Below are 24,188 nucleotides of genomic sequence, written 5' to 3'. Positions count from 1 at the left end.
AGTATAGAGAGTATACTCCTGTGCCCTGATGTTGGAGTAGAACTGGCTCTATTGCACGTTTTTGAAGTAAGGAAAGAACTTCTTGCTTGAGGAGTGTAAGATGTTCTTGTGACATTCGACGATGTCTGGGGGGTATGTTGGGTGGGGTATTTGTGAGTGGTAGGCAGTAACCAGATTGGATAATTTGTCTTACCCACTTGTCTGTAGTAATGGAGTTCCAGACATGTAGGAATTGTGTGAGTCTTCCCCCGACTGGAGTGGAATGGTCTGGGGGGAGTGGAGGAAAGTCATTGTTTAGTGGTGGGGGAGGTACGAGTGTTGGCATTACCTCAACCTCTCCCTTTAGTATTGTTTCCCCTATATCCTCCTCGAAAATATCCTCTATTGGGGGATGTTTGCGTAGAGGTTTTGAAATTGGAGGAGGTGTCTGTTCCAGTATTTTTGGAGGCTCCTCTATAGAAGGAGCGTCGAAAGGAGCCACGTGTTTGTGGAGACTGTAATGCTCCCATTGACTTAGCAGTCTCGGTATCCTTCTTCATTTTTTCTAATGCAGTATCTACTGCTGGCCCAAATAACTGTTCTTGGTTGAATGGGTGATTTAATATTGTAGTTTGTACTTCTGGCTTAAAGCCTGAAATACGTAGCCATGCATGGCATCTAAGAAGGACACTGGTGTTGATTGCCCTAGAGGCAGTGTCCGCAGCGTCTAGTGCACATTTAATTGATGCATTGGATATGAGCTTTCCTTCTTGGATGAGGTCATTGGCCTGGGACTTCTACTGATCTGGTAAGTGTTGTAAAAGGCCTTCCAATTGATCATAATGAGCCCTGTCATAACTTGCCAGCAGGGCTTGTGTGTTGGCAATACGCCAATGGTTAGCTGCTTGTGTTGCAACCCTTTTACCTGAGGCCTCTAATAACTTAGACTCTTTGTCTGTGGGCGGTGTGTCTCCGGTTGTTTGGGAGTTAGCCCGCTTCCTGGCATTGGAAACCACTAAAGAGTCTAGAGGGAGCTCACCTTTAATGTAAGCAGGGTCCTGTGGGGCAGGTCTATATTTCTTTTCAATTCTGGGGTTAAGTACCCTGGTGCGTACGGGGTCTTTAAAGACCTCTGGTGCGTGCTTTATGACCCCTTTGATCATAGGTAAGATTTGAACTGTTTTTTGAGACTGTTCAAACGTGTCAAGCAAGAAATCTTCTTCAAGCGCATCTGAGTGCAAGGTGACGCCATGATAAAGTGCTGCCCTGTGGATGAGTTGCCCAAACCCTAGGTGGTCATCGGAGGGGTGAGGGCTTTGAAGGGTATGGAGTATTATCAGGAACATCAAGTGGTGTGTATGCCCAGTCGTCTAAAGGTACTGTGTCCGGATTTGTGAAAGGATCATTAGGATCATAAAGATCATCCGGATTACCCCCTCCCCCTAAGATATCATCATCATCCTGTGGAGGTGGTGTATGTGCAGGAGATGGTAGAGGTAAAGGAGGTGGAGAGAGGGGGGGTGGGTTAGGAGGTGGTACAGGGGAAGAAGGACAAATGGGTGAAGTGGCTGAGTCCTTTGTCTTTTTAGGAGCTGGAGAAGGTGTTGAGTCCAGCTTTCTCTTTTTAAATGTCACAGCCGTGACATGTCCAGTTTTAGGATTAATATAAATTTTCCTTTGCGTGGGATCAGGGTGGAAAAGTTCATGATCCTCAGTAGTTGGCTTTGGTGTCGATTTTTTGGGTTCCGATCTATGTTTTGTATGATCGGCAGTCTCTTTTCCAGCATGGCCCTTAGATGGTTGTGCCGGTACCGGTGACGTTTTCGGTGCCGGTAAAGTTTTCGGTGCCGGTAAAGTTTTCGGTGCCGATGATGGTGTCGGTGCCGATGATGGTGTCGGTGCCGATGATGGTGTCGGTGCCGATGATGGTGTCGGTGCCGATGATGGTGTCGGTGCCAATGATGGTGTCGGTGCCAATGATGGTGTCGGTGCCAATGATGGTGTCGGTGCCAATGATGGTGTCGGTGCCAATGATGGTGTCGGTGCCAATGATGGTGTCGGTGCCAATGATGGTGTCGGTGCCGATGATGGTTTCGGTGCCGATGATGGTTTCGGTGCCGATGATGGTTTCGGTGCCGATGATGGTTTCGGTGCCGATGATGGTTTCGGTGCCGATGATTGTTTCGGTTCCGAAACGGGATCTTTACCAAGGGGTCCTGGGTCTTCGGTGCCGAAGGTGCTAGGGGCACAGTAATATGTGGTTTACTCGGGCCCGAACCACTGGAAGGCTTGTTTTTCTTCGGAGCCGGGCCAGAAGGCGGGGCTTCTGAAGATTGCTTTCGGTCGCGACTGGGGCCAGCTGGCGAAGTCTTGACCTGTGCCTTTTTTGGAGGGGTGAGTGTAGGGGTCAAGGTACTCACGCGCTGCCCAGGAGTAATGGGGCCGTCTGAGTCATCTGCTTCAGATATAATCAGCAGTTCCTCGGAATCCTCCTCCGGGACATCGGGGCCTTGATCAAAGATGTCCTCTGGTTCCGGAGCTGGTCTGGCCATCATATGGCGTCGAGCTCTTCGATCCCGGATAGTCTTCTTGGATCGGAATGCGGCACAGGCTGGACAGCTGGACTCGTCGTGTTCCGGCGAGAGGCACAGGTTGCAAACCTGGTGGTGGTCACTGTGCGGGAACTTTGCTCCACATTGGGGGCATTTTTTAAAAGGCGTCCTTTCCATGAGCCGTATCCGGAACCGGTCCGATGAGTGGTCGATGTCGAGTGAAGTGTAAATTTCGCTTCGAGAAGCTTGTTTTTAAAGTTTTCAGCCGGAGCGGAAAAGTTCATCCGAACCCAATGGCGGGAAAAAAAACAATCTGAGGATGGAGTGGATGCCCATGCGCACTGTTGTCCAGAGGAGGAGTCACCTATCTTGTGACCAAACGGCTTCTTCCGAAGACAACAACAACCTGCAATCATCCGAGCCCAACACCAGATGGCGATCTTATCCTAAGTGTGTGATCTGCAGCTCATATGCCTCGAACAATTCCTTCCTCAGATACATTTTATCTGTTCCGAATAGTACCTCATCATGTATATGCCATGCGGAGTTGGGACTTCCCTTCATTTCTGACTTGAAGCTTGAGCCTGTGCTTTTATGGCACAGGGTCTGGACCGAAGAAGAGGCAAAGTTAACCAGAGACATTTTATCAGATATCTAGAAACTGTAAGGGACCCTAAAGATCCCACGGATAAGATACGTCCGCAATTTCTTAAAAGATCTTGGCCGTTTAGACTGTTTTACAAATCCCAGAACTATTCGGACTATAACAAGGAAAGAACTAGGAAAAGAGGGCCTTCTGCTGTTGGACACCATTAGAACGTCATCTGAGATACTGAAACCAGGTTGGGGGTATTTCGTAGACTAGTCACTTTACCCACAATGAATGACTGGTCCCAAAACCTTCAACTTTGCCCTGTGATAATAATTCCAACCAATCTACGATTCACGTGGTTTTCTTTTGTAGATTTTATATTCATGCTAAGAGAATGTACTTAGGACCATTTTTAAAATTATTCAGGCTCTATCAATGTCGATCTGCTCTTCTTGCACTTCAATATCTAGCTAACGAGCACAGTGTTTTTAGGATAGTAAGCTTTTTGAAGGAAGTTCTGAGTCAAAGGAAACTTATGCTTATTTAAATCGATTCTAATTGGGCGAGGGATTCTGTCAATTTAATACTGTTTTAACCTTGTAATGTACTATAGATTATGTTTATATTTGTAGGATACTTATTTAACTTATGAACTGATTGATGTGTTTTATGCTTTTATGATTGTCTGATATAGCAATCGAATAAAGCTTTCTTTGACTTGACTAACTAAACATGCACAGACCTTGAAAAAATACTTTGCATGGATTAGGATGATGGGGTACTAAACGTTGCATTTTAGTAAAACTTTGATGTGAATACAATGGTAATCAGTGAAAGGTAGAGCTGAGCTAACGTTCCTTGCAACAAGGAAGGAAATAACTCTGCTTTTTAAAACTTGATGTTAATGAGTCTTACTTCACTCTCCATATACACCCTCTGTAAGTAATCAAAGCTCTTTTTACATTGGGTGTGAGTTATAGTTACATTAGGACACGAGTTATAGTTTTTAGAGATGCGTACAATTATAAATGCAGAAATTCTTTGGTTTTGTGCGTTTAAAATTGGAACCTAACTGTAACGTCCCTGTATCCTTTGGAGTTATTGTGAATATATATATATATATATTCACAGAGTTCACTTAAAAAAAAAAAAAACAAGTTCAAGTACAGTTTTGGTTACAAAATAAAACCCCAAAAAGATACTCATATTTTAAGGTATGGTTTGGGCCACAAGATATAACATACACAGCAGCATGCCAGCAGTAACTCACACACTAAATGCAATGTTCATGACTTTAAAAGTAATGTAAATGATACACTTACAAATGTTGCACATTATTTTACTGGTCAAATAACAGATCACATCATAAACACTATTAATACAACAATTATGAACGTATATTAATTATTGGTTAGGGCATCCTTTGTTATGATATTGTGCTCTTAAATGTTTTTAATTATTGCTATAAATTTTGAGAGGTCATAAGCGATACACTACGAGTGCAGGAAACATTTCGAAACACTTTCGGGTTATGAAAAGGAGAGGTTTTATGTCGAAGAGAGGTCGTGCCTAGACAGGGAGAGTCGATTGGCCAAGAAGGCTTCTTTATAAGACCCTGCTTCAGGGCTTTGGATTTTGCGATGCCGCATTTCACATTTATTGATCCTTGAGCGGTATGGGAGTGAGTCCACAAGTCCTTTCCAAATTCCACTAAGTACAGTTAGATTTCCGCAAAGAAATAGTTTCTGGGCAAGCAGACTGCGCAAGGGTGACTTACAAGCAGACTACGCAAGGGTGACGTCTGCAAAGGTGACTTACAGACAGACTGTGCAAGGGTGACACAGACAGACTGTGCAAGGGTGACTTATAAGCAGACTACGCAAGGGTGACTTGCAAGCAAACTACGCAAGGGTGACTTGCAAGCAAACTACGCAAGGGTGACATGCAGACAGACTGCGCAAGGGCGACTTACAAGCAGACTGTACAAGGACGACTTACAGACAGACTGTGCAAGGGTGACACATAGACAAACTGTGCAAGGGTGACATACAGACAGACTGTGCAAGGGTGACTTACAAGCAGACTAGGCAAGGGTGACTTACAAGCAGACTGCGCAAGGGTGACTTACAAGCAGACTGCGCAAGGGTGACTTACAAGCAGACTGCGCAAGGGTGACTTACAAGCAGACTGCGCAAGGGTGACTTACAAGCAGACTGCGCAAGGGTGACTTACAAGCAGACTGCGCAAGGGTGACTTACAAGCAGACTGCGCAAGGGTGACTTACAAGCAGACTGCGCAACGGTGACTTACAAGCAGACTGAGCAAGGGTGACTTACAAGCAGACTAGGCAAGGGTGACTTACAAGCAGACTAGGCAAGGGTGACTTACAAGCAGACTAGGCAAGGGTGACTTACAAGCAGACTACGCAAGGGTGACTTGCAAGCAAACTACGCAAGGGTGACATGCAGACAGACTGCGCAAGGGGGACTTACAAGCAGACTGTACAAGGACGACTTACAGACAGACTGTGCAAGGGTGACATACAGACAGACTGTGCAAGGGTGACTTACAAGCAGACTAGGCAAGGGTGACTTACAAGCAGACTGCGCAAGGGTGACTTACAAGCAGACTGCGCAAGGGTGACTTACAAGCAGACTGTGCAAGGGTGACTTACAAGCAGACTGCGCAAGGGTGACTTACAAGCAGACTGCGCAAGGGTGACTTACAAGCAGACTGCGCAAGGGTGACTTACAAGCAGACTGAGCAAGGGTGACTTACAAGCAGAGTACGCAGGGGTGACTTACAAGCAGACTGTGCAAGGGTGACGTCTGTAAGGGTGACTTACAAGCAGACTGTGCAAAGGTTAATTACAAGCAGACTGTGCAAGGGTGACTTACAAGCAGAGTACGCAAGGGTGACGTCTGCAAGGATGACTTACAGACTGCGCAAAGGTGATTTACAAGCAGCCTACGCAAGGGTGACTTACAGACAGACTGTGCAAGCGTGACTTACAAGCAGAATACGCAAGGGTGACTTACAAGCAGACTATGCAAGGGTGACTTTCAAGCAGACTACGCAAGGCTGACTTACAAGCAGACTACGCAAGGCTGACTTACAAGCAGAAAACGCAAGGCTGACTTACAAGCAGAAAACGCAAGGCTGACTTACAAGCAGAAAACGCAAGGCTGACTTATAAGCAGACTACGCAAGGCTGACTTACAAGCAGACTACGCAAGGCTGACTTACAAGCAGACTACGCAAGGCTGACTTACAAGCAGACTACGCAAGGCTGACTTACAAGCAGACTACGCATGGGTGACTTACAAGCAGACTACGCAAGGGTGACTTACAAGCAAACTACGCAAGGGTGACTTACAGACAGACTGCGCAAGGTGTGAGAAAGTGGCTCTGTATATACTGTTCCTTAATAGGTACAGGGTGTACAGAGTCCACAGTCCCCCAGGGTTTGACAGAGGTTAAAGTTAGATATAACCTTACTCTCTGAAATGTGGTAGCTTGGTCGAGCAGTAAGGCAGAATCAGAGGACAGTGTAAAGCATTTGTTGTACACACTCAGTCAGCAAATGGTTTCACACACTCTATAACTGAACTCTAGGCCAATGGTTTATATATAAAAAATATATGCATGTTTTATTTTAGAACCAACACTTGGAGTTAAAATATACTTTCTCAACAGTAGATGTTTCATATAAATACTTTTGCAATATGCAATAGACTTTAGTAAACAGTTACAAGAGGTTGCAGTAGGCAACTCTATTTTTAAACACAACAATACATTGAGCTCAATGGTAAATTCAGGTTATTTGCAACAGATTACTTTTTAGATTACTTTTGGAATTCCAGGACTGGATCCTAGATTCAGTCTCAGAATCAAGTGATGAAAGTCGACTTAAGTACTGTAATGATTTTTAACTAATATTTAGCTATTTTAAAAGTTGACACTTAGAAAATATTTCAGAGAAAACAATCAATGATTCCCTATGGAAGAAAATGCAGGTTACAGGTACAGTATGTTCTCGTTACTTTTGTAATCCAGTACTGGGTGCCTAGACTCAGAACTGGGACCTTTATCCAAAACAGGTAAGCAATTACGTTTTCAGATATTATACGATTTTTGAAGAATATTTAAAGATTGCAGAAATCGACACTTAGAAGAAATTTCACAGAAAATCAGTCAATGGTTTCCTATGGAAGAAAATTGAGTTAAAGGTAAGTACAGTTGTAGAGATTTTTCAGAGTCAGGGCTGGGCATCAAGATCCAGCACTGGGAGTTCACCTAGAAACAGGTGAGTAAATTCGTTTTTGTCACTCGGCTGATTTTTGGTGAATATTTGAAGATTTGAAAAGTCCACAGGAAAAATCCAGTCAATGTTACCCTATGAGGAAAATAGAGTTTGCGGTTTAAGGGTAAGTACTCGACTGGCAGAGTTGAGGTTCTGGGCACAGACTCAGGGGTCTCCCAGGGTCAGGTAGGTACAGTTGGTTCACCCTCAGCGGCTCTAGGGCGGCCGGGTGCAGAGAGAGTTAGGCCCAATGGTATCCTATGAGGGATAGGGGGGCCTTGTTTGGTGGCTGCTGACTGGCAAGCCACGCGGCTGTGGGAGCTGGGCTCCTGGTCACTTACTCAGGGCAAGTGGGGAAGTAGGAAGGAGTAGAGTTTTCACTGCCAGGGCCACTCGGGCGGCTGGGTGCAGAGTGCTTTTGAGCCTTCGGTCGCTCAATGGATGTCAATGGGAAATCTCCGGTTAGGAAAAAGACTGCAAGCTCGGAGGCGAGGACTCTTCAGGTGCCACCACCACTTCGAGAGGTAAATTGGGTAGTTGGAGGATAGGTAGGTACCCCGAGGTTGGACACAGGGGGCCGTGGGGCGCCGCGTACAGGGGTGCCTTTAGGTGTCCGGAAATCTTACCCTCAGTTGATCGCGGTTGGGGTGGCACTCGGTTCTGAGGCTGCAGGCTTCTTCAGGAATGTCGAGGGAGGTCCTTGGGTGCCGGACTCGGGGTCACAGTCGCCGTGGGGTCGTCCTCAGGGTCTTTGTTCACTCCGGCACTGGCCAGGCTTGGTTGGTGCAGAGTGTGCTGGGTTCGCGGTTCCGGGCTGCTGCCAGGGGTTAGAGATAGGTTTCGAGTAGAGCCTCTACTCATGGGAGTCCCAGGGGCTTAGAGCCAAAAGGTAGCCAGGTCCTCCGGGGTTGGTGAGGTTGCTGGCCACGAGAGATGCCGCGCTGGAGCAGGAGCAGGTTCGAGGGTCGACAGGCCGGTAGGGCTGGGGCCAAAGCAGTTGGTGTCTTCCTCTTTTTAGCTGCTGCAGGGCAGGTCTTTGTTCTTCTTGCTCTTCTTGTAGTTTCGAATCTGGAATCTGGGGAAGGAAGGTTCAGGGTGCCCCTAAATACTAGATTTAGGGGTGTTACAGGTAGGTGAAGGCTAGGGACCAATGGGTCCCTGTCCTGGGGTGGGTACACCCCCTATCCTGCCTCTCTCCTGTGGGAGGGGGGCAGTAGCCTAGTCCTGATAGGGTAGGGCCTCCCATCTTCAAGATGGCGAGAGCCCGGAGAGGTGCTTCACCTCGCCTCCCCCACCTGAGGGGTGTGGTGGGCAGGCTGGCACATCCCCTGTCCTTGTTTGGGGTTTCCGGCCAAGCTTCCCGCCAGAGTGGGGGGTTGCAGTGGCCTGGGGAAGCTCACAGAGGCGGCATGCCTTTGAAGCTTCCCTTTGCTCATCCTGGGGGAGGAGATTTATCACCTTGCCCAGGATGTGCATTGTTGCAGGCCCAGGAGAGCAGGGGCTCTCCCACCCAGAGGTCCAGCAACGTGTCTGCTGTGTGGCAGCCTGGGCAGCCTCAGAGCAGACGTGGATTTGTAGGTTAGTTGTAAGGGGGCATCTCTAAGATGCCCTCTGGGGTGCTTGGTACATTAAATTCCACACTGGCATCAGTGTGGGTTTAATGTGCTGAGAAGTTTGATACCAAACTTCCCAGTCTTCAGTGTTGCCATTATGGTGCTGTGGAGTTTGTGTTCGACGAGCTCTCAGCACCATGTACTCTTAAATGGCAGCACTGCACTTACAGTGCCCAGGAATGGACCTGGGTACTGTAGGGGCACAGGGCTCCTGCTCCTGTGCCCACACCATTGGCATCAGGCACCCAGCCAGAGGGGTGGCTGATATATGCCTTGGCAGTGTAGGTGATGGGCATGGTACACAGAGATGTGTGCCATGTCGACTCTTTGTTTTGTCCTGCACCCAGACACCCAGCCTGCAAAGGCAGTGTGTGTGTGTGTGTAAGGGTGCAGGGCCTCTAAGGGTGGAACAATGAGTGCTGCAGCCCTTAGAGGCCTTCCCTGGTCACAAGGCCCTGGGTACCTAGGGTACCATTTACCAGGGGCTGACATGTGGCCAGGGTTTGCCAATTTGGAGTTTGTGTGTTTTAGGGAAGGAACATAGGCCCTGGGCACCTGATTGGCAGGAGTCCAGGGCACACTCAGTCAAAGTACATTCAGCAATTCAGCAAAAAGTGGGGGCATTCCATGCAAGATAGATGGCACTTTCTCACACAACCCCCCCCCCCCAAACGAAAGGTGATGAGATTAACCTTACCCTATGGAGTCTTCATTGTCTAAGTGGAAGAACCTGGAAAGTCCACCTGCATTGGCATGGGCAGTCCCTGGTCTGTGTTCCACTTCAAAGTCCATTCCCTGTAGGGAGATGGACCACCTTAATAGCTTTGGATTTTCCCCTTTCATCTGCATTAGCCATCTGAGAGGTCTGTGGTCAGTTTGAACCAGGAAGTGAGTACAAAAAGGTATGGTCTCAACTTCTTCAGGGACCAAACCACAGCAAAGGCCTCCCTCTCAATGGCACTCCAACGCTGCTCTCTGGGGAGTAGTCTTCTGCTTATAAAAGCAACAGGTTGGTCTTGGATTCATCATTGGTCTGGGATAGGACCGCTCCTATCCCTAGCTCAGAGGCATCAGTCTGCACTATGAACTGCTTGGCATAATCTGGATCTTTTAGAATTGGTGCTGAGCACATTGCTTCTTTCAGGGCGCCAAAAGCATTTTGACAACTAACTGTCCAGTTAACCTTCTTGGGCATTTTCTTGGAGGTGAGTTCTGTGAGGGGGGTCACAATGGACCCATATCCCTTCACAAACCTCCTGTAGTACCCAGTCAAGCCAAGGAATGCCCTGACTTGGGTCTGGGTTGTTGGAGCTATCCAGTCCATGATGGCCTGGATCTTGGGTTGCAAGGGCTGTACCTGGCCTCCACCTACAAGGTGGCCCAAGTACACCACAGTGCCCTGCCCTATCTGGCATTTGGATGCCTTGATAGTGAGACCTGCATTGTGCAGAGCCTCTAAAACGTTTCCAAGGTGGATCAGGTGATCCTGCCAGGTGGAGCTAAAGACAGCAATATCATCAAGATAAGCTGCAAAAAAGGACTCCAGCCCAGCCAGGACATTGTTCACCAGCCTCTGGAAAGTGGCAGGGGCATTCTTTAACCCAAAGGGCATCACAGTAAACTGGTAATGCCCATCCGGGGTGGAGAATGCTGTCTTTTCTTTTGCTCCTGGGGCCATGCCAATCTGCCAGTACCCTGCAGTTAAGTCAAAGGTACTGAGGAATTGGGCAGCCCCTAATTTATCTATCAGCTCATCTGCTCTTGGGATAGGGTGAGCATCTGTCTCAGTGACAGAGTTGAGCCCTCTATAGTCCACACAGAACCTCATCTCTCTCTTTTCACCTTGTTGATGAGGTTTGGGAACTAGAACCACTGGGCTGGCCCAGGGGCTCTCTGAAGGCTCAATGACCCCTAACTCCAGCATCTTGCTGACCTCAGCTTTGATGCTCTCCTTGACTTGGTCTGACTGTTGATAGATTTTGTTTTTGACAGGTGCACTGTCACCAGTGTCCACATCTTGGGTACACCAGTTTGTCAGACCAGGGGTCAGGGAAAAGAGGCTAGCATACTGTTGCAAGACTTGCTTGCAGTCAGTTTGCTGTTGGGCAGAGAGGGTGTCTGAGAAGACCACACCATCTACTGATCCATCTTTTGGGCTGTAGGAGAGGAGGTCAGGGAGAGATTCACTCTCTGCTTCCTGCTCCTCATCAGTCACCATCAGCATGGTGATGTCAGCCCTGTCATTGTAGAGCTTGAGGCGGTTCACATGGATAACCCTTTTGGGTGTCCTGCTAGTGCCCAGGTCAACTAAGTAGGTGACCTCACTCTTTCTTTCAAGGATAGGGTAAGGGCCACTCTATTTGTCTTGGAGTGCCCTTGGTGCCACTGGCTCCAAAACCCACACCTGTTGCCCAGGTTGAAATTCAACCAGTGCAGCTTTTGGTCATACCAGTGCTTCTGGAGCTCCTGGCTGGCCTCAAGGTTCTTGGATGCCTTTTCCATGTATTCAGCCATTCTGGACCTTAGGCCAAGCACATAGTCCACTATGTCCTGTTCGGGTTCTTGAAGAGCCCTCTCCCAGCCCTCCTTTACAAGACAAAGTTGTCCCCTTACAGGATGACCAAACAGAAGATCAAAGGGTGAGAAACCTACTCCCTTCTGTGGCACTTCCCTGTAAGCGAAAAGCAAGCATGGTAACAGGACATCCCATCTCCTTTTGAGTTTTTCAGGGAGCCCCATGATCATACCTTTCAATGTATTGTTGAATCTCTCAACAAGGCCATTATTTGTGGGTGGTAGGGGGTAGTAAACTTATACTGCACCCCACACTCTTTCCACATGTGTGTTAGGTAAGCAGACACGAAGTTGGAACCTCTGTCTGAAACCACCTCCTTAGGAAAACCCACCCTGGTGAAGACACCCAGGGGGGCCTTGGCTACTGCAGGAGCTGTAGTAGTCCTAAGTGGAATTGCTTCAGGGTACCTAGTGGCATGATCCACTACCACTAGAATAAATTTGTTCCCTGAGGCTGTGGGAGGTTCAAGTGGACCCACAATGTCCACTCCTACCCTTTCAAAGGGGACCCCCACCACTGGTAGTGGGATGAGGGGTGGCCTTTGGGTGGCCACCTGTCTTGCCACTGGCCTGACAGGTAACACAGGAGCTGACAAACTCCTTCACCTTTTGGTGCATCTGGGGCCAGTAAAAGTGACTTACTAGCCTTTCCCAAGTTTTGGATTGCCCCAGATTCCCAGCTAGGGGGATGTCATGAGCCAAAGTTAGGAGGAACTCCCTGTATTTCTGTGGCACTACCACCCTCCTGGTGGCTCCAGGAGTGGGGTTTCTTGCCTCAGCATACAGTAATCCCTCTTCCCAATAAGCTATGTGGGTACCACTGACATCTCCCGTGGCTTCTGAAGCAGCTTGTTGTCTCAGGCTTTCAAGAGTGGGACAGTCTCGCTGACCCTGGCACAGCTCTCCCCTAGAGGGTCCCCCTGGGTCCAAGAGTTCAACCTGGTAAGGGTCAAGCTCCATGGACTCAGTTCCCTCAGGGGTATCCAAATCCTCTCCCTGGGGTCCTGAATGTTTTGCTGTGTAGAAGCTGGTTCCCCAGTCTTCTTTCCTTTTCTCTTGGTTGGTTGGGCCATTATTCCAGGCTCCAGACCTACTTTTTCACCCTTCCTCTTGCTCTGTGCTCTGGATTGCACACACACCAATTCAGGGATGCCCAGCATGGCTGCATGGGCCTTTAACTCAACCTCAGCCCAGGCTGAGGTTTCCAGATCATTTCCAAGCAGACAGGCAGCTGGCAACTTTGGAGAGACCACTACCTGGTTCAGGCCAGTAACCCCCCCCCCACAGCCTAATGGTACCATGGCCATGGGATGACTAGTGGTGACACTGTCAGCGTTGGTGACTGGGTAAGACTTCCCAATCAAGTATTGCTCAGGGGAAACCAGTGTGTCTTTCACCATAGTGACACTGGCACCTGTATCCCTCAGAGCTTCTACCCTTGTTCCATTCACCCAGGGGTACTGTAAGTATTTCTTTAAGTTGGGGGGCCACACAGCTACAGTGGCAAACTCCACTTCTCCCAAGGAGACTAGACTTGCTTCAGTGTGTTCCCAGATTTGCTCAGGGTACACCTCTGATCCCATTTGTATGCTTGCTGCCCCAGGAGTAGCTGTACTGGGTGCCTTAGGGGCTTTGTTTTGGGGGCAAGCTACAGTTGGGTGTCCTTGCTTCTTACAGTAATTACACCAGGCCTTTAAGGGATCAAAGTTCTTCCCCCTATATGGTTGGGGCACATAGGGAGTAGTTTGGGTCCCACCCACCTGAACAGGTTTTTGGGGCCCTTTGGAAGACTCAGACTTTTTATCTTGGGGATTCTCACCATCTTTCCCCTGGGGAGGTTTTGGGACCACTTTCTTTTGGTCACCCCCAGTGGCTGTCTTGGTCACCCTAGTCTTGACCCAGTGGTCTGCCTTCTTTCCCAATTCTTGGGGAGAAATTAGACCTAGGTCTACCAAATGCTGATGCAACTTTTCATTTGTGCAGTTACTCAATATATGTTCCTTCATGAATAAATTATACAATCCAGTAAAATCCTGCACACCATGTCCAGCTAACCAACCATCCAGTGTCTTCACTGAGAAGTCTACAAAATCAATCCAGGACTGGGTCTGGGTTTTGTGAGCCCCCCTGAATCTAATTCTATACTCCTCAGTGGTGAATCCAAATCCCTCAATCAGAGCTTTCCTTACGAGGTCATAGGATCCTGCCTCTGGCCCAGAGAGGGTCAGAAGCCTGTTTCTGCAGTTACCAGAGAACAGTTCCCACAGGAGTGCCCCCCAGAGAGGTTTCTTTACTTTTCTGATATCACAAGCCCTCTCAAAGGCTGTGAACCATTTGGTGATATCATCACCTTCCTCAAGTTTAGGGACAATCCCTTTGGGGATTTTAAGGTCAGAAGTTTCCTCCCTATCCTTATTTTTATTATTGCTGCCACCATTGATGGGTGCTAAACCCATCTCTCTCCTTTCTTTTTCTAGAGCCAGGAGTCTGGACTCTAGCTCTAATCTTTTGGCCAGCCTCACAAGGCTGTCCTCTTCACTGGTGGGCCCCCCAGTGTTCTCTCTGGTACCAGAGCCACCTGTGTAGTCTCTAGGTGCCCAGATGCTAAACCTTGGATTGGAGGGTATGGGGGCCCTCTCCTCCCTATGGAATAGTGTGTGTGGGGGGGGTTATTACCCACCTCCTCTTCTTTCCCTTCCTCATCTCATCTTACTGGCCATCACCATGTTCAGATGGCAGGTCCTTAGCATACTCAGCCAAGAGCTCCAGGAGCCCTAGTTTGGTTGGATGCAGGCCCATTGTTACATTTTTAAGTTTGCATAAGGACCTCAATTCCTTGAAAGACAAGTGTAAGTAAGGTGTGAGGTCGAGCTCCTCCACCAGGTCCATGTTATTATTATCACTAACAGCTGGGTTTGTTTGAGACATTCTAACCTGACAGTTCTAACCCTCTACCCTGACTGTAGTGACTTTTATTTTTCTAAAATTCCAATGGGACTTAAGCAAGGCCCTAGCAAGACTTTTAGTAATTTTGGAAAAGACCAATCAGAAATCTAAAGGCAATTTTTAAGAATTCTGTTGTGTGATCAGATGGTAACCAAGTAGTCCAACAAATGCAAGTTTGTATCCCACCGCTGATCCACCAATGTGAGAAAGTGGCTCTGTATATACGGTTCCTTAATAGGTACAGGGTGTACAGAGTCCACAGTACCCAAGGGTTTGACAGAGGTTAAAGTTAGGTATAACCTTACTCTCTGAAGTGGTAGCTTGGTCGAGCAGTAAGGCAGAATCAGAGGACAGTGTAAAGCATTTGTTGTACACACTCAGTCAGCAAATGGTTTCACACACTCTATAACTGAACTCTAGGCCAATGGTTTATATATAAAAAATATATGCTTGTTTTATTTTAGAACCAACACTTGGAGTTAAAATATACTTTCTCAACAGTAGATGTTTCATATAAATACTTTTGCAATATGCAATAGATTTTAGTAAACAGTTACAAGAGGTTGCAGTAAGCAACTCTATTTTTAGACACAACAATACCTTGAGCTCAATGGTAAATTCAGGTTATTTGCAACAGATTACTTTTTAGATTACTTTTGGAATTCCAGGACTGGATCCTAGATTCAGCCCTGGGTCAGTTCTCAGAATCAAGTGATGAAAGTCGACTTAAGTACTGTAATGACTTTTAACTAATATTTAGCTATTTTAAAAGTTGACACTTAGAAAATATTTCAGAGAAAACAATCAATGATTCCCTATGGAAGAAAATGCAGGTTACAGGTACAGTATGTTCTCGTTACTTTTGTAATCCAGTACTGGGTGCCTAGACTCAGTACTGGGACCTTTATCCAAAACAGGTAAGCAATTACGTTTTCAGATATTATACGATTTTTGAAGAATATTTAAAGATTGCAGAAATCGACACTTAGAAGAAATTTCACAGAAAAACAGTCAATAGTTTCCTATGTAAGAAAATTGGGTTACTGGTAAGTACAGTTGTAGAGATTTTCAGTGCTGGGCATCAAGATCCAGCACTGGGAGTTCACCTAAGAGCAGGTGAGTAAATTCGTTTTTGTCACTCGGCTGATTTTTGGTGAATATTTGAAGATTTGAAAAGTCCACACTTAGAAGAAATTTCAGGAAAAAGCCAGTCAATGTTACCCTATGAGGAAAATAGAGTTTGCGGTTTAAGGGTAAGTACTCGACTGGCAGAGTTGAGGTTCTGGGCACAGACTCAGGGATCTCCCAGGGTCAGGTAGGTACAGTTGGTTCACCCTCAGCGGCTCTAGGGCGGCCGGGTGCAGAGAGAGTTAGGCCCAATGTTATCCTATGAGGGATAGGGGGGCCTTGTTTGGTGGCTGCTGACTGGCAAGCCACGCGGCTGTGGGAGCTGGGCTCCTGGTCACTTACTCAGGGCAAGTGGGGAAGTAGGAAGGAGTAGAGTTTTCACTGCCAGGACCACTCGCGCGGCTGGGTGCAGATTGCTTTTGAGCCTTCGGTCGCTCAATGGATGTCAATGGGAAATCTCCGGTTAGGAAAAAGACTGCAAGCTCGGGGGCGAGGACTCTTCAGGTGCCACCACCACTTCGAGAGGTAAGTTGGGTAGTTGGTGGATAGGTAGGTACCCCGGGGTTGGACACAGGGGGCCGTGGGGCGCCGCATACAGGGGTGCCTTTAGGGGTCGGGAAATCTTACCCTCAGTTGATCGCGGTTGGGGGGGGGGGGGGGCACCTGGTTCTGAGGCTGCAGGCTTCAGGAATGTCGAGGGAGGTCCTTGAGTGCCGGACTCGTGGTCACAGTCGCCGTGGGGTCGTCCTCAGGGTCTTTGTTCACTCCGGCACTGGCCAGACTTGGTTGGTGCAGAGTGTGCTGGGTTCGCGGTTCCGGGCTGCTGCCAGGGGTTAGAGATAGGTTTCGAGTAGAGCCTCTACTCATGGGAGTCCCAGGGGCTTAGAGCCAAAAGGTAGCCAGGTCCTCCGGGTTGGTGAGGTTGCTGGCCACGAGAGATGCCGCGCTGGAGCAGGAGCAGGTTCGAGGGTCGACAGGCCGGTAGGGCTTGGGCCAAAGCAGTTGGTGTCTTCCTCTTTTTAGCAGCTGCAGGGCAGGTCTTTGTTCTTCTTGCTCTTCTTGTAGTTTCGAATCTGGAATCTGGGGAAGGAAGGTTCAGGGTGCCCCTAAATACTAGATTTAGGGGCGTTACAGGTAGGTGAAGGCTAGGGACCAATGGGTTCCTGTCCTGGGGTGGGTACACCCCCTATCCTGCCTCTCTCCTGTGGGAGGGGGGCAGTAGCCTAGTCCTGATAGGGTAGGGCCTCCCATCTTCAAGATGGCGAGAGCCAGGAGATGTGCTTCACCTCGCCTCCCCCACCTGAGGGGTGGGGTGGGCAGGCTGGCACATCCCCTTTCCTTGTTTGGGGTTTCCGGCCAAGCTTCCCGCCAGAGTGGGGGGTTGCAGTGGCCTGGGGAAGCTCACAGAGGCGGCATGCCTTTGAAGCTTCCCTTTGCTCATCCTGGGGGAAGAGATTTATCACCTCGCCCAGGATGTGCATTGTTGCAGGCCCAGGAGAGCAGGGGCTCTCCCACCCAGGGGTCCAGCAACGTGTCTGCTGTGTGGCAGCCTGGGCAGCCTCAGAGCAGACGTGGATTTGTAGGTTAGTTGTAAGGGGGCATCTCTAAGATGCCCTCTGGGGTGCTTGGTACATTAAATTCCACACTGGCATCAGTGTGGGTTTAATGTGCTGAGAAGTTTGATACCAAACTTCCTAGTCTTCAGTGTTGCCATTATGGTGCTGTGGAGTTCGTGTTCAACGAGCTCTCAGCACCATGTACTCTTAAATGGCAGCACTGCACTTACAGTGCCCAGGAATGGACCTGGGTACTGTAGGGGCACAGGGCTCCTGCTCCTGTGCCCACACCATTGGCATAAGGCACCCAGCCAGAGGGGTGGCTGATATATGCCTTGGCAGTGTAGGTGATGGGCATGGTACACAGAGATGTGTGCCATGTCGACTCTTTGTTTTGTCCTGCACCCAGACACCCAGCCTGCAAGGGCAGTGTGTGTGTGTAAGGGTACAGGGCCTCTAAGGGTGGCACAATGAGTGCTGCAGCCCTTAGAGGCCTTCCCTGGTCACAAGGCCCTGGGTACCTAGGGTACCATTTACCAGGGGCTGACATGTGGCCAGGGTTTGCCAATTTGGAGTTTGTGTGTTTTAGGGAAGGAACATAGGCCCTGGGCACCTGATTGGCAGGAGTCCAGGGTACACTCAGTCAAAGTACATTCAGCAATTCAGCAAAAAGTGGGGACATACCATGCAAGAAAGATGGCACTTTCTCACACAAGGGTAACTTACAAGCAGACTACGCAAGGGTGACTTACTAGCAGACTACGCATGGGTGATGTCTGCAAGGGTGACTTACAGACAGACTACGCAAGGGTGACTTACAAGCAGACTGTGCCAAGGTGACTTACAAGCAGAGTACGCAAGGGTGACTTACAAGCAGACTGCGCATGTGTGAATTAGAAGCAAACTGGCCTCTGAGTAGAGCTGGCCTCTTACCTACTACCTTTGTCGATCTGCCATTCACACCTCATCCCCACAACTGTCAAGATCTTCAAGAGCCGGTCCCACGGGTCAACGATCTGCGAGGACTTCTCACTGAGGCCCTCGATTACGTACTTTTGGGAGCAGCGTTTTGTAGGAGAAAGAAGATCCTGAACTTCCTGAGTGCCTAGAATCCGAAAATAACCAAAATGAGTCAGGCTTAGGTCACCTCTGAGAATAAAAAACATGCACCAAGTTAATGATTCTACCATATTGGGTCATCGTATGTTTCTTACTTTGGACTCCAACTAACCAAGCGACTTTCTGTCACTGCTATTTCACCTCCTGAAAGTCCCCTTAACACAGAGCACCTTGGGTTCCCTTGAAGTCTCAAAACCCACTCCAACCTAGAGGTAAAGTAGTTGCAGCATCTAAAAACCTCAACCAACCTCCCACTGGTCACTTTAAGTAGCTCTGTGCTGCAGGACGGCTGTGCCCAAAGGATCACGTCCTTGAGAGAACGCAGACCAGAGTCAAGAGTAACACAATACAGTGCTAAGCCCGAGCAACCCCAACTCAGACCAGAGTCAAGAGCAACACAACACAGCGCTAAGCCCGAGCGGCCCCAACTCAGACCAGAGTCAAGAGCAACACAACACAACGCTAAGCCCGAGCGACCCCAACTCAGACCAGAGTCAAGAGCAACACAACACAGCGCTAAGCCCGAGCGACCCCAACTCAGACCAGAGTCAAGAGCAACGCAACACAACACAGCGCTAAGCCCGAGCGACCCCAACTCAGACCAGAGTCAAGAGCAACACAACACAGCCCTAAGCCCGAGCGACCCCAACTCAGACCAGAGTCAAGAGCAACACAACGCTAAGCCCGGGCGACCCCAACTCAGACCAGAGTCAAGAGCAACACAACACAGCGCTAAGCCCGAGCGACCCCAACTCAGACCAGAGTCAAGAGCAACACAATGCTAAGCCCGAGCGACCCCAACTCAGACCAGAGTCAAGAGCAACACAACACAGCGCTAAGCCCGAGTGACCCCAACGCACACCAGAGTCAAGAGCAACACAACACAGCGCTAAGCACGAGCGACCCCAACTCAGACTAGCGTCAAGAGCAACACAACGCTATGCCCGAGCGACCCCAACTCAGACCAGAGTCAAGAGCAACACAACACAGCGCTAAGCCCGAGCGACCCAAACTCAGACCAGAGTCAAGAGCAACACAACACAGCGCTAAGCCCGAGCGACCCCAACTCAGACCAAAGTCAAGAGCAACACAACGCTAAGCCCGAGCGACCCCAACTCAGACCAGAGTCAAGAGCAACACAACACAGCGCTAAGCCCGAGCGACCCCAACGCAGACCAGAGTCAAGAGCAACACAACACAACGCTAAGCCCGAGCGATCCCAACTCAGACCAGAGTCAAGAGTATTACAACACAGTGCTAAGCCCACGCGATCCCAACTCAGACCAGAGTCAAGAGTAACACAACAGTGCTAAGCCGGTGCGATCCCAACTCGGTGACAAATACCCGCCCTCATTCTGTTAATACTTCTGTACTCCAGCACTCACTCCAATGCACCAGTATTTTTTCAGATATTCTTACACCCCTGCAGCTACCCGACAATCGGGTGATCAACATTGAACTGCAATGTATGCCAATTACACTCCATTCACTGTTCAGTAAATACTGACTGGATGTAGGGGCCTTGTGGTTTCAATGATGTTAGTCAATATGACAATAGAAGAGACAGATGTCCTCAAAGCTCAAGTTTTGTAAAACCGAGGTTCTTCTCTCAACTTGGATTTGGGGTCCTCGGACTTCTGATCTGTGTCTCTTGAACACCCTCCCACTCCCGACACCTCACCCTCCCACTCCAGACACTCCACCCTCCTACTCCCGACACTCCACCCTCCTTCTCCCGACATCTCGAACGTGATTTGCAAGTTTAGTTTGATGCCCTTGAGTACGTGACTGGCACCATCTTGATTCTATGGACTGCTCATTTTGGGAAAGATTCTACAGCTGCTTACATTAGACTCCAAAAATAAAAACCAATGCACACATTTCTGCACAGAGGGCTGAAACTATTCATTTATTGTCTCAAAAGAGTGCAGAATGCGTCTGCCAGATCTACTCTGGGTTTGATGAATGGAAATCACCTGTGCTTCACCCAAGGTGACTCCGCTGCCTCCCCGACACATGAAGACCCTGGAGCCTGGTGCATGACCGTTAATGCAGACAGTGAGAGGCCCTCTCTTTCATTTAAAATGAAGAAATGCCTGCCTACTTGTTCTAAAGGGAGAAGAGGGAAAAGGTGTGCAACGAACTGTATTTGTGTAGATCATTCTACCCAGAGGCCACTGACTTCAACTAATGAGATAATCTCAGACCAGTGACCATCTCTTGTCAGACTTCTACCAAAGGTTGAGAACTCATTACACAATCTCTGAGACTTTCCTACAATTATCTTTGCCATTCACTTATTTTATTTATTTACAGATTTTTAACAAACAATATTTTAGACAAATTGTGTATAAATTTTAAAACCAAAAGAAACATTAAAACGTTAGCACACACAATATCGGATTTGACAGTCGAGTTATCATAAAACATTGCCTATAAAAGTTCCCATTGGTGAGCTGAACCATCGATTGGGGATGGCACCCGCAAAACTCCCGCCCCAAGGACGTTTACATACGTCATTGTACAAGAAGGAGCCCAACATTATATGGCTGGGAGTTCCCGCTACTGTCGTCTCACAAAGGCGCAGCTTCCCGCGTTACGATACAGCCGACCCTTATCACCGGTGGCCCCCCTTTATTGAAAATAGTCCAAACTTAAGGCCACATACTTCTGCTAGAAGGCACACAGGGTCAGTAAAGAAGTGTTTTAAGCCCTCAGTTTGAATGACATCTCAACAGCTTTAATGTCTCCCTTTGTGAACTCAGATTGTGACAGGGGCTTTGAGATCCATGTGGCTGCTTTATATGTCTCATCCGCTTCCATGGCAACAGCAAGCTCACACAGAGGTTCCTGCTGACCAGGCATCACCAATATCATGTCCTGGCCCAAATTTTGAAAATACATTGTAAAACGGATACGGGCGTGATATAAGGAATATGCTACTTACCAGTATGCATCTGTTCTTGGCATGTAGAGCTGCAGAGTTGTACACTTAGCATAGGTCGCCATCTGGTGTTGGGCCCGGATGTTTGCAGTTTGTTTTTCTTCTTGGACAGTCTTTGGAAGTCACGAGTTTGGTGACTCCTCCTTCGGTCCGTACTGCGCATGGGCTTCGGCTCCATCCTCAGATTGTTTTTCGCCAACAGGGAAATGATGGAGCGTAGTAATAACAGTGAGAAACCCATGTGTGTTGTATCTAAATAAGATGTACTGGAACGGATACAGGTAGCCGGGGAGGCGGGTGGGCGTGTACAACTCTGCAGCTCTACATGCCAAGAACAGATGCATACTGGTAAGTAGCATATTCCGTTCGAGGCATATGAGCTGCAGATTGTACACTTAGCATAGATTACATAGCAGTACCCAACCTTAGCGGCGACCACCGGTATCCGTTGCAGCTGTTTGAAAAAGTGTCTTTAGTACAGCCTGGCCCACCCTAGCTTGCTGCTTGGAATGCACATCTACACAGTAGTGTTTTGTGAAGGTGTGCGGTGTAGACCATGTGGCTGCCTTGCAGATGTCATCTAAGGGTATATTCCCTAGAAAAGCCATAGAAGCCCCTAACTTTCTTGTAGAGTGGGCTTTAGGGGGAACAGATAATGTTCTCTTTGCCTTTTGATAGCAAATTTGTATGCATTTTACAATCCACCTAGCTATCCCTGATTTTGAAATGGGGTTGCCTTTATGTGGTGGAGAGAAGGAAACGAACAATTGTTTAGTCTTCCTGAAGGGTTGCGTTCTTTGTATGTAGTATAGTAACGCCCTTTTTACATCGAGTGTGTGTAAGGCCCTTTCTGCAACAGATTGGGGTTGCGAAAAGAAGACAGGTAATTCCACTGATTGATTGAGGTGGAAGGGGGAAATGACTTTGGGCAGAAACTTCGGATTTGTGCGAAGTATGACCTTGCTGTGATGCATTTGTATGTAGGGTTCCTGTATGGTGAACGCTTGTATTTCACCAACCCTTCTAAGGGAAGTGATAGCTACAAGGAAAGCTGTTTTCCAGGTGAGAAACTGTAGCTCACATTTGTGCATTGGTTCGAAGGGCGGACCCATTAGACGTGTAAGAACTAAATTTAGATTCCATACAGGGGAAGGTGGTGCCCTGGGAGGAATTACTCGTTTAAGGCCTTCCATGAAGGCTTTAATAGCGGGCACTCTGAAGAGTGATAAATGCTGCCTGTTTTGTAGATAGGCAGCGATCGCTGCTAGGTGTAGGCGTATGGATGAATATGCCAGGTTACACCTGTGAAGATGGAGCAGATAGCATATGATGTGCTGTATGGATGCATCTAGGGGGTTAATTGTATTGTTACGGCAGTAAATTACAAATCTTTTCCACTTTGCGGCATAGCATGCTCTAGTGGTAGGACGTCTGGCTTCCATGATGATGTTCATGCAATCAGGGGGAAGGTTAAGGTATCCGAATTCTAAGATTTCAGGAGCCAGATCGCCAGGTTGAGCTGGGCTGGGTCCGGGTGCCTGATTTCTCCATGGTTCTGGGTTAGGAGGCATGGGGAAAGGTGCAGTTTTTGATGTGGTACCACTGATAGTTGTAGTAGCGTGGTGTACCACGGCTGCCTGGCCCACGTTGGAGCTACCAGAATGAGTGTGAGGGAGTGCTGTTGTAGCTTCCGGACCACTAATGGAATTAGTGGGAGAGGTGGAAAGGCGTATGCAAATCTGCCTGACCAGTTCATCCATATCGCATTGCCCTTGGACAATGGGTGTGGGTATCTGGTGGCGAAGCTTGGGCATTTTTTGTTTTCGTGGGTGGCGAAGAGGTCTATTTGAGGATGCCCCCACTGTTTGAAGAATGGGTGAAGAACTTGTGGATGCAGTTCCCATTCGTGTAGTTGTTGCGTTTGTCTGCTGAGCAGATCTGCTATGGTGTTTTGTACTCCTGGAACGTGCTGTGCCAGGAGAAAGATGTTTTGGGGAATTGCCCATCTCCATATGCTCTGGGCTAAGCGGGAGAGCTGGGGAGAGTGTGTCCCCCCCTGTTTTTGTATATAATACATCGCAGTCATGTTGTCTGTGCGAATGAGGAGTGCTTTGCCCGAAATTTGTTTTTGGAAAGATTTTAGGGCTAGAAAGATCGCCAAGAGCTCCAGATGGTTGATGTGGAGCGATTTTTGCTGTGGCGTCCATAGACCTTGCATTGTGAGGTGTAGGAGGTGCGCTCCCCAGCCGGAGAGCGATGCGTCCGCTGTTAGAATCACCTGAGGAACCGGGTCCAGGAACGGCCGTCCTTTGGAAAGGTTTGTGGTGTTCCACCACTGCAGAGAGTGATGTGTGCGGCCGTCCACCAACACCAGATCCGTCAGCTGACCCTGGGCCTGGTTCCACTGTTGTGCTAGGCACTCTTGAAGTGGACGCATGTGGAGTCTTGCATGGGGCACTATAAATATGCAGGACGCCATCATTCCTATGAGCTTCATGAACACTCTTGCTGGAAGAGAGTGTTGGGGAAGGAATGTTTTGCGTAAGGCTTGAATGCTTGTGATTCTGGCTGAGTTTGGATAGGCAATACCTTTGGAGGTGTCTATAGTGGCCCCGAGATATTGCTTTGTGTGAGATGGTATGAGGTGCGACTTTTGGTAGTTCACCGTGAAGCCTAGCTGGTGGAGCAGTTGGATGGTGCTGTTTGTATGTTGCACACATTGGTGGTAGGACGTGGCTTTTATCAGCCAGTCGTCTAAGTAAGGGAAGACGTGAATGTGTTGACGTCTGAGGTGTGCTGCTACTACTGCTAGGCATTTGGTAAACACTCGTGGTGCAGTGGTGACCCCGAAGGGGAGAACCGTGAATTGGTAATGTTGCCCG

At 48.5% G+C, this 24,188-nt stretch overlaps 1 protein-coding gene across 3 annotated transcripts in view; it reads right to left on the bottom strand.

The window, feature by feature from the left end:
* INTS10 (integrator complex subunit 10) overlaps positions 1–24,188 on the bottom strand; it is a 457,110-nt gene that overhangs the window by 202,362 nt on the left and 230,560 nt on the right. For all 3 annotated transcript variants that reach the window (XM_085627594.1, XM_085627598.1, XM_085627600.1), the window contains exon 7: positions 18,177–18,348. In XM_085627594.1, coding sequence (XP_085483720.1) covers positions 18,177–18,348 — 172 coding nt within the window. The remainder of the gene's footprint in view (positions 1–18,176; positions 18,349–24,188) is intronic.

The sequence above is a fragment of the Triturus cristatus genome, chromosome 2_1, assembly GCF_964204655.1.
Source record: "Triturus cristatus chromosome 2_1, aTriCri1.1, whole genome shotgun sequence".
Classification (NCBI taxonomy): Eukaryota; Metazoa; Chordata; class Amphibia; order Caudata; family Salamandridae; genus Triturus; species Triturus cristatus.
Note: the sequence above shows the minus strand (reverse complement) of the source record. Positions and strands in the feature narration are given on the sequence as shown.